This window comes from Cavia porcellus, unplaced genomic scaffold, assembly GCF_034190915.1.
Source record: "Cavia porcellus strain 051 isolate PalLab524CR breed Dunkin Hartley unplaced genomic scaffold, mCavPor4.1 scaffold_10, whole genome shotgun sequence".
Taxonomy (NCBI): Eukaryota; Metazoa; Chordata; class Mammalia; order Rodentia; family Caviidae; genus Cavia; species Cavia porcellus.
Genome location: NW_026947493.1, coordinates 44,672,162 through 44,683,696, shown reverse-complemented (window position 1 = coordinate 44,683,696; position 11,535 = coordinate 44,672,162). Strand labels below are relative to the sequence as shown.

Sequence of the window (11,535 nt, the reverse complement as noted above, 5' to 3'; positions counted from 1 at the left end):
CTTAGCTCAGTAGCTGATATTCTATAAATGTCCAATACATTCATGTTTGATTAAATCTAAATTCTTTTGAGTTTCTGTAGTGTATTCTTTTCCTGGCTTTATCTCGTTTGGTGTTAGTACGTGTTATCTCAGGTTGGTAGCTACCATTCTTGCACTTCATGAATCACCTTAAACATGACAAGTTCTTTAACCTTACATTTTGGGAATCACATGCATTTGTAATACACTCTGAAACTGGAGAGTGGCTCTTACGTAAGTACTGAATAAGCCTTGAAGGATCCACTAATTATTGCACAGACTAATACAAGTCTCTCTCCCGTGCAGTTTTCCTGTGTTGGCCCCAGATTAAGCTTCTGTTTTCTGTTTCCTCCTTAGCAGTAAACATGTCTCCAGTTCATATTTGTAGATTTGTTTCACACATGTATTGAGTTTGTGAAATTTTTACTAGTATATATCAGATATACATAATCACATTCATTTTGGGGAACTGGTAACACACACACACACACACACACACACACACACACACACTCATATATATTGTGTTGATCATTTTTATTCCCTCTCCCTCCTTCTCCACATTCACTTCCCATCTTCACAAAGCCCTCAAGGGTGAAAAATCTGTGTTTCATGGTTTCTGTCTTTCCAACAGCTAAGACTGTAAGAGAAATTAGTTAAATATAAATGTAAAGAAACCAAACTGGCCACACTACAATTTATTTTATTATTAACACTTATGATACAATGTTATTACTCTAATTTTTTATGCAGACAAAAATGAATGATATAAAATACATAATTCAGTTTGATAATTTTAACCACACACAAAATATGGAGTGATTGAAACTATGTCACATAGATATTTTACAAAAGAAAAAAGACTAATATCACATTCAGATGAAATTTAATATTAAATTGTGGATGTCAAATTATGTTAAATATAGATTATGTTCAAAACAATTACCATTTAAAGAACCAATTTCATACTCTGCTGTTTAAAATAATGAATATTGAGTACATGAGTACTTATAAAAATATTCTTAAGCAAAAAGCTATGTTCTAACATTTACCTCTCAGTTACAAAAATATATATTCATCTGGAGAACTAATAAATTTTCTTGAAGCATTAGACATTCAAATTCAAATGTATGTTTTCTAAAATGTTTCACCAACTCAGTATACATGTACACAGTATTAGAATAGGTTCATGTTACAAGTAATAGCATTTTAAATAAAAGATACAAGTAATCAATAACACATAAAACATGGCAAATTTTTGATCCAAACATAGTCAACATTTCACCAGATTTCCAGCTGTGCCTTGTGAAAAGTGAATTCTGGGAAGCATTTGTTGAATGAATACAAAGCATTTGCTTTTTCTTTTATTCTAAAATTAACTATTAAAAGCTTCTAATCCTATTAATATAATTTAAGACTTTTTTTTCTTAATCATCTACTTTTGGTGTCAAAGCCAGATCAACTGATTTAGATTGAATAGTGCTACAGCTTGGATGCTGAATGCCCCCTAAAGTCCAGTGAGAGGGCCTCAGGTCATCTGGGGTGTACTCTTGACCCTGTGTGCCCTGGCCCTTCTCTCTCTCTCTCTCTCTCTCTCTCTCTCTCTCTCTCTCTCTCTCTCTCTCTCTCTCTCTCTCTCTCCTCTTGCTTCTTGACCACGAAGTGAGCAGTTTTGCTCTGTCCTGTGCTCCCCAGCCATAATGCACCACTCTGGCACAGTCCTAACTGCTCACAGGCTAGAACCTCCAAAACTGTGAGCCAAATCCAAGTCTTTTCTTTCACACATACCTGGTAATCTCAGGTATTTGTTACAGTGATAGAAAATCGGCCAGCACTAAGAGTAAGCCAGTGATCAAAAGATGTTTAACAGTACTACGCAGACAGCGCTGATGTCTACAGAGCAAACACTGAACAATTCCATCTTTTATCTCTTCATACTGAACAAGACACAAGAATTTAAGTAATTTTAAAAATGTATTATCATAAAAGACAAGCAGACACTGACATACAATGATATAACTGTTTTACTCTATTTAGTAGACTTCAGAAATCTCTGTTGAGTGAGACACACAAACTGTCCTGAGCGAAGAGGGCCTGCTAACAAGTTAACAACTGCTAAACGATGCACAGGCCTTCTTTCCTCATGAGCCAATAGACGTTTGGCAGTATAATACTGAGATCACTCTTCATGGAAAATCTCTAAGGCAGTAACATCCTTCTGAAACCAGAAACTAATCATAGTGACTATTATGGAATTGCAGCACCTAGGAAAATGGTGGCCAATATCCCTGCAAGGAATACCCTGGGGTCATTCATGGCATAGATCCATCTTAAAACTTTCCCTTACCTTTCTAAGAGTAAAGTGTGCTGGGACTCATTGCCCCAATTTCAAATGCTTAATACACCATGGAACATTCTGCTTAACAGAAACTCGGTTCTCCTAAACTATTTCAAAATCTTTTGCCCTCGTATTTAAGCAGCATAACTGACCAGTCTGAAAAATTTGTTTACATATATGTTAATAAAATTATTACTGACTACAGAATACTTTATTAAAGGACAATTTAATGAGTTAATTCACATAAAGTCAGTCAGTAAAAATAAAGTTTCCAAAGATTGAGAAGCAATCCAGTCAAATGTTACAGGTTAGTCAGTATTATTTTTTTTAGCTATGAAGAGCAGAAAGTCTGCAAATTACCTTTAAAGTAAAACATAAAGTTGGAATGACTTGAATAAAGGCTATTCTTTTTAAATTTTCATATCACAATTTTATTAAAATACTTGTGAATAAAAATATGCCTACTATTTTGCATTACATTTTGCTACACAGAAAAAAGACTTTTTAAACTAATAAGATAGTATTTTGAATGAATGTATCAGTTTTAACTACATGGAATAATTTACTTTTAATCAACGCTTCTAAATGAATAAATACTAGCTTACTAACTTTTTCTGGAAGGACTGAAAATTGATTTTAAAAATTAGTTAATATGGCCTTTAGGATTGGTTTACTTATTTATTTTCTTGGCTTGCATACTTAATATTAAAGTCAACTTTATTTCACTATGAATTAAATGATTACACAATTGGAATTCACAGAATCATAACCAATGTCACATACTTTTTAGTCTTAATTCAATATTAGTCTTAATTTAATATTAGTACCATCAATGGACACAAAGGAAATTTGAGTCACTGGAACAAGGAACTTTAAAGACATACAAATAATCTGAGGCTTCAGATTAGGATATTGGTTTATAAAATACAGATTGAACACTAAATTCAATATTACATATCCAATATCAGAAAGACTAGTATAGGAATAATTTTCTCTCTCATTCTGTCTTTCATTCTCTTTCATAATAATTAATGTAAATTTCTAGTTTCAATTTTGTATTTTAAAATTATATATTTGAAATTTATATAAATTATGAATTATAGAAAAGTATATACTTAAAATTAATATTAGGAACATGTAAAGATATTATGGAATGTTGAGGATATATTGGCTATGAATTATGACATTGATTTTTTTAGTGTTCTCATGTTCAGATCTAAAATTTCAATGTAAGACCTGCAATTTATTTAAACAGGGGCAGATGTCCAAACTCAGGACCTGATGAACAGTTAGCAGACTTCAGCAGCATCAGAAGGAACACTAGTTATAAAGAAGCTTGTAGCATTTAGGTAACCATAGTCTAAAGAGTCAAATCCAGTTAAGCATTCAAAGCCACATGGATACAAATTATGGTATTAAAATTCTGTCATCACTCACTGACCCATTAGATATTTTTACTATTACCACTGTTTTACAATTGTAGTCAAGTTTTAACTGATGTACTATTCCACACTTTCAATATCTATCTAAAAGTGTTATCTGTAATTATGAGAAATATGACATAAAATATTTTTTAGGTTAGAGCTGTACTGGGTTATTTCAAAATGTATACACAGAATGTTAAAATTTCCAGGAAATCTTACAGTTTTTATATATTATAGGCATACTATATATTTCCATTTGTTTTTATAAACACAAAATGTATAATTAAGTGGCATTGCATGCATTCTAACTTCAAGTTTAATAAAATAATTGATTCTATTAAATAGTTATATTACTAAAATGTTAATGATATTATATTAAGGAGGCAAAATTTTGGGTTTTAAATTTTGATCTTGGTACTTGTTAGTCATATGAACTTGTTTAAGTCACTGGGCCATTCTTTGTGGGTAATAAAATCTATTATGAAGATATATGAAAGAGTAACAACAAAAGATGAGCAAGACAACCAGAGGTTATGAACAGTATTTAACATACTTCGCTTCAAATCATGAGCAGCCATGTTCTACACAGTGATGTGGTCAACAGTGAATAGCATGTAAGAGTAGCCCCATAATTTAGATAACTGAATGACATTGTCTTAGCTTGTGTAAGTGAACTATAAAATGTTTGCACAAAAATTTGCCTAACAACACATTTATTAGAAATTACTTGTCCTTGTGGATCTTCATAGTTAAGTAAAGCATGGTTTTAATTATTAAAGTCTTTTAAGTCTTTAGAAAATTATTAATTTAAAATCAATGTTACTGTATCCACAATTAAATCAATATAGTGTGATCAACAGTACACATATTTAGAATGAAGATAGAATATACCCTACGGCCATAAATTACCAAGGTTTGTAATGGTTCTTTTAAAGTACAATAAATAAAGCTTTATTTTTCTTATACATATACCTTGATTAAAAAATACTCACTATGGTAGTTTAGAGTCTGACATCTCACAGGAAAGGCTGCCTAACATTAAGAATTTAGGTACCTTTCTAGGTTAAAGTTTTAAACAGATTCATCTTTTCTTTCCTCACTCACTCCGCTTCCTTTTATCTTCCCAGTCTCTACTGCTTTCTGTCCAGGACCACCAAGGCTACAGCACCCAGTATGTGCAGCCTTGGGGAACACGTCCACTGCAAATACCAGAGACGGAGCCAACGCACTGGGACAGTCCGTGGTCCTGAGTACACCAGAAAGCAGCAGAAAAAGTCTTGCTGGAGGTCTCAATATTTCTTCTCTCCTGTGAAGCAGAAAAAGTGAAGCATATTCCTCCACCTCTAAGCATGTGCTTTTCTCTGATGCAAGTGGAGGACAACACACCTGTATCACCGGGCCTAAAGTGTCTTTAACATTTCTGCACCATGATTTGTGTGGCCATCTTTCCTCAGTGATTGACTTCTTCAAGCAAAACCATCCACTGTTACAATGTGTCCAAAACCAATAAAATTAGTAATGAAAGAGGATGCATGGTGGTTATTTTTATCTCTGATATCTTTCCTATAAATTCCAGAGATGAATTTTGCCCTATAGATATAGAGAGGGATCAGTTTTTGGGGGTGAATTTTTTGAATGAACATTTAATGCATACATGTCCAAGTACAAACTGAACATTAGTTATTTACAATATGGCAGGGAAAGCATTACTTCATCTTCAGTGGGAAATGGTGACCTGGCATGTACTTTCTCTAGGCCAGTGTTAAGAAGCTGCTGCTTGCCTGGTTCCTTGGCAATCCTCTTCATTCTTCTCCAGCTGGGGGAGGTGGCTCACAGAGCTTGTATAGCCTAGAAAAGACACAGGAAAGTTTGATTGCTATGCAGAGGTCTGCTCTGATCTGAGAAGCTTTTGTTGGTAGAACAACCACAAAGATAATAATTTCTTAGTTCCATAAATCATGATGACATTGTTTATTTCACTAAAAACACTATGTGAATGAGCAAACTCTAAAATTTTAGACCTCTGATTTAGAAAACGTCCTGTTTCTTTGTATCTCTGGATGGTGACTGATTAAACAATGTTGCATGTTAAAAGCCCTGTTTCTCTCCATTACAGCCCAAGTAAAATCTATTCTCTGAATTCTCCCCTTTTCTGTGTGAAGAATGAAACCCAATTCAGGCAAGCAAGCCAAGTGCTCCATCTCTGAGCCACACCCTTAAACACCTTTTTAAAGAAGCAATCAAAAATGCAAGGCTAGCTGACTTCCTTTTACAGATTAAATTGAACCTAGCTTAAATGAGTTGTTAACCAATTTAGAGAATTATAACCTTCCTCTCCTTTTGACATTTAATCACATGCTAATTCTAAATCAATGGGGGAAGAATGAAAATGATTTAATATTGAGTTGTAAATCTGGTTAACGAATGAACTTTCTTTGTCTGGAAACACATAAATTATTATTGCTGAAGGTTTACAAAATGTACTTCAAGTCTGGAACATGGTTTATGTTTTATATTAGCTCCATAGAAGAGGTGAATACTGAACTAACAACATGTCACATCAAAAAAGTTTATCTCACAGAGAAAAGAATATATGAAGTTAAGCTGATGCACTTGGAAGAAAGCTTTGTAGTTGAAAGATACATACTGCTTCAAGGTGCATTCCCCTGGTTGGAATAATATAATGATCAGAAATTTTTTCCTTTTAATTTTCCACCTCTTATTTTGCTGACAGTGATGCCTAATGAGTGAAATGGCACAATGGCCTTAGACAGTTCAGCAATGAGAATAAATGGTGAGCATCTGAGCAGTGAGCTCTGGGCTGAGCCATCACATGCTATTACCTTGCTCGGTATGTTCCGCAGAATGTAACTAATGCCACCAGTAGATGAGACTTTGAAATGCTTGCCTTACAAACCGGAACAAAGGCTATTCCCTGTGATCATCTAATGAAATAACAACTCTGGGAACAGCAGATCTGGGCAGCTTCTGCTGTTGTGAGGCTTCTTGGAAGACACTCTGGGTTATGTGAGTTCAGACACATTTGTAATGGAAATTGTGGAGCGTTGGGAATTTAGAGCAGGCAGATGAAGTTGGAAAATCAAAGGGAACAGGTAAAGAGCTGGACTCAGACTCTGCACTGAGGCATTTTTATTTTGGCAGCTAAAGTGGTGGGCAGTAGGAGGCCTTTTTTGCCCAACCTTTGGGGCCAGATACTCATGCACACCAGTGATCCTCCCTGAACAAGGTTTATTCTTGGCTTCTTTGTTTCCTATTCCTGTTTGTGCTCAGGCAGTCATTGTGGCGCTGGTATTTTAGCTCAGATCCAAGTCTGCAGAGAACAGATCTATCGAATTCATGCTACAGGCATATCCTTTATCTTTTACGCAGCAAAAATACAGGATGTGTTAAGACAGCCCACAAAGCAAATGTCTCTTTGAAGGTTCAAGTATCAATGATACTGTCGCAAAGGGATTCTCCCCATCCTACAGATAAATAAAACTGAGTCTCACAGAGGAAAAGAAAATACACCTGACTGAATAAGGTCACATAAGAGCTTAGACTCGGAGTTCTAACCAGTTTTTTTTTCCCTTAACCACTGTAGTATGCTGCTTCTCAATTAAACAAATAAAAAAAATCAAACTTTAATAGCATTACAGTTGCAAATTTTGTATAATAACAGAAAATAAGGCCAAAGTGCTGCACTTATAATTCACTGTCCTGTATGTAATATTTTAACTCTTGATGAAGACATGTGTAGGGTCTCTCAGAACCAACACACAGGTGGGAATCAGAAGACAAGAAGGACCGGCTTCTGCCCCAGCTCCTGCCATTCTGTCACAGCACACATTTCCTGATGGCCCACATTTATTTTGTCCTCCTATTCTATTAGGTGGAAGCGCTGTGAACATACGACATATGTGTCATCCACCTTGAGATAGCAATGCCAAAAGCAGTTCTGACACGTATTGTAGAAACCGATTGCTAAACTGTGGCAGAGTCAAGGATGTCCAGCAAACCCGTCACCCAGAACCAATCTGTCTCAGAATCACTGAAGTTCAATATTCTGTTCTCCAGCATTCTGATTCCCTAAATTATCGTATTCACTCTTTCTGGGGTGTAACGCTGGCCACTTCGTCCCTTTGGAATTCAAGTATAATTATCTATTCCTCTCCTTTACTTTCTCTGGTACATTGTCATTCTATAAATCTATTCCTCTGGTTTCTCTTCACTGTTGGTGGTTCCCCTTTTTTTTTTTTTTTTTTTTTTTTTTTTTTGTATCTCTTGCGCACATACTTAATGGTGACAAAATTCTTCTAGGTCTTCACTGAGCCCTGAATGTGTTTCAAGACTATGGCTCTACCTAAACTTCTCAACTTCAAACCAGTGAACTGCACTGCCCTCAAAGGCATCTACAATAGACATCCTCGAATCCTCAGTCTTAATCCAAGCTGAGGTCATCAGTCTTACCCAAATGCACCCCTCCCCCCAGGATCCACTATCTCAGGGGAAATTATCATTAATCCCTTGTTATTTAAGCCAAAGATTTTGCAGTCATCCTAAAATACTCCTTTTCCCCAACTCTTTCCATTTAATTAGTATCCAGAGACTATTAGTTCTGTCTTCTGAGTATCTCTCTAGTGCACTTCCTCATCTTGGTTCTCAATACCACCATAAGCTCTTTTCAAGTCCCTTTCTTCAATCTTAACTTCTGTCCTCAAATGGACCCTCTAATGTAGCTGAAGAATTTCCTACAATTCAAGTATTACAGAGATTAGTGAAGTCTCTTTATTGTCTTCTAGTTACCATGACAACTCTTGAGGATCCCCTATAAATCTCTTCCTGACCTTGTTCCTATCTACACTTTTAGCTTCACTATGCCTTGCTCTTAAATCACATTGAACCCCAGTCACTGAAGTTGAATTCTCAGAGTGCAATTTGTGCTTTGACACCATGTGTCAATATATCTGCTGTATGGCACAAGATCACCATGCTGACAGGACCACAGTATTTTGTGACCTCCCTTCTCCATGGTTAGAATGTGTCACGTACTTTCTCTGTGTTCTCCTGACAGTTTGTATTTATTTCTAGACTTCTGTAAGTGTAACTTCAAGAAACATTAATTATACCAGCTTCACCCACAGATGGCCTGTTCTTGAGAGCCACATATGACCTTCAGCTGCAGTCTTTGGGGCAGGCATGGTGGGTATGCTCCTTGGGGTTACTATCTCCGGCTTCCACAGACTGCATCGGACCCTCTATCTTTTCTTATGTAGTGTTTTCCTCATTTCTCTTTAACTGAAAGTTCCTTGAGGGCCAGGGATACTTTTGTCTCAGGTTCACATTCTTGCTGGGGCACACATTTAGTGTGTTATTACATTTTTCAAATATTTGTAGAATGAAGAAAAGAATAAATAAAATTTTTAAATTTCTCTTGATTTCTGTCTTGGCATTATTACTCTCTTGGAAAAGTGTCACTTTTATAGCTGGTTCATTTTATTGTCTTTTATTTCAAGTACTTTATACATAACCCAATAAAGAAAAAAGTGAGCTCATCAGTTTTTTTCCTTGTGTACAGCTTGCATAATGGTTTATCGATCAGCATGCTAAGAACTCATCCCAATCCACTATTTATTAGTGTTTATAAGCTCTAGCTAAAAACGCCTCGCAGAACTGTTATCTTGTTTTCTTATTGGAATTTTAACGCTTCAGTAGATCTTTTATAAAAATATACCATGTTTGCTCAAGGCACTGGAAAGAGAACGCTTATGTGAAGTTATTCTTTAGCAAAAGTCTTAGGTTCTAATCTAATCAGCTCTGAAAGATAACATTAACAAGACTAGAAGATTACACAGAGTTAGGAGTCAGCACTAAAAATAAATGCAGCAAGCACATGAGTGTTCCATCCATTTTCAGAGGGAAAATATGTTTTCCTTTTTGAAAGCACTTTCACTGCCCACGCAGTTTTTCAGAATGAAATATAACTTCATAAACGCTGCAGTCATCATTCTCACCCTGGTAATGGCGTTGTAAATAGAAACAAATACAGTGTCGTGTCTGAGACAGTGCTTGGAAGAGCCTGCTTTTGGTTAATGCAAATGTATAAAAGCAATCAAACGCAACAGAAATTATTTAGCTTTGACCCATTTTAAGCTAGATGGCTGCCTACCTTAATCACCAAAGAAATCAAACTGAAAATGTTTCTCTATGCCTGTTAACTATATTCATTTATTTTAAAGGTGGATCAAAGTCCTTTCTTTCTTATGATGAAGCGTGAACTGTGAATATTTGGCATAACAAAAAGCTCATTCACTGATTTATTAAGACACATATTCTTAAAAGCAGTTTAAATATTTGATGTCTACTACGTAGGCACCATAATGTAAGCAATAAATAAAACACAAAATACATCCTCAGGCTTCTGAATACTCATATGCAGATTGGGCCAAGAAATATGTTAAGAAATAGTACAACACGACATAGTGAGGGCTATTATAATGCAACATACATGCATGCTAAAGGACCCCAGAAAGGAATAAACTCAAACAAGATTCCAGGCAGAAAATGAGCCGGGTTTTGTGTATTAAGTGGTTTTCCATATAGGCTCAGATGGGAGAGGCAATCACAGCAGAGGAAAGAACACATGTAAATACGGAAGGATAAATGGAAATGCCATTTTGGCAGTTTCACAATATATTCAAAGTATACTTGTACCCAGGTGGATTTCCAATTCCGAATTCATGATAGAAGTAAAATAGAATACTGTCTAGTGAAGTGTGACTGCCTGTGTACTTAATCACCCTTAGCCACTGGGTGTCTAAAGGGACACTCCCCAAGATTATCCTCAGGATGACTCAGGGCATTTCCTGGAACAGGTGTGTTATCCTCTAGTGACAAGGCCTGGGAGACATTGCCACACTCTTTGGGAAAGAGCAGACATGAGTACGCACTTACCTTGGAGCTGACTGAGGGGTCCGGTCTCTGACTCCCAAATTCTTTGCTGTGTTCTGAACTCTTGCTCCCTAAAGGAAAATCACTTTTAGCTCTCCATTGTACCACTTAACATACCATTAAACTCTGAGTGTGAACAGTTATTCCAAAACTATATTTAACAATGAGAGAGACTGGGTGGAGAAGTAGAGAGAAATGACTATCTGAGAATTTTCAAAGTCAACGCTTCTAAGAATCAAAATATACCTTGTTATTTCAGATGATTAACAATTATTTCTGTAGCTACACATATCATTCAAAATCAGGTACGGGCTTCCTGTCACTACCTCATCTTGTCTGTGTTTAGTCTCAGAAACAATTAAAAACTAAAAATACTGAAAGCAGAAAGGAGCAAACTATAAATACCTGGTCTGTGTTATCACTTTCATATTACAAAATCCAAGTGATATCATAGTCTAATACCTTTTCCTTGTTAAGTAGATATTTTAAAATTAATTATATTGGCCAAGAAAATATTTCAAGTAGTTCTACAGTAATTTCTGGATCAGTCATGTCCAGATGACTTTTTGAAATTTAAAAATTTTTCTCTTGAAGGTTATAGTTAAAAACACAATCTTTATCCAAAGTCTCTATAGTCTTCCAAATTCATGAATGAAGTTATAATTATTGCTCAGTTCCTGATAAAATTATTTACTAGAGAGAACTTAAAACCAGGTTTTGTGACTTAGAATAGGTGAAGGAGGATTCCTCAAAATCTCTGAAATTCTTTCAGCTTCCAAATAGTGAACCAAGTTAAAGAAAGAA

At 35.5% G+C, this 11,535-nt stretch overlaps 1 protein-coding gene across 1 annotated transcript in view; it reads right to left on the bottom strand.

Moving 5' to 3' along the window:
• Positions 1-701: 701 nt before the first annotated feature.
• Prex2 (phosphatidylinositol-3,4,5-trisphosphate dependent Rac exchange factor 2) overlaps positions 702-11,535 on the bottom strand; it is a 310,793-nt gene continuing 299,959 nt past the window's right edge. The window contains exons 39-40 of the mRNA XM_063257426.1: positions 10,735-10,802; positions 702-5,628 (exon numbers count right to left, since the gene is read on the bottom strand). Of these exons, the coding sequence (XP_063113496.1) occupies positions 5,583-5,628; positions 10,735-10,802 (114 nt within the window). The 3' untranslated portion in view covers positions 702-5,582. The remainder of the gene's footprint in view (positions 5,629-10,734; positions 10,803-11,535) is intronic.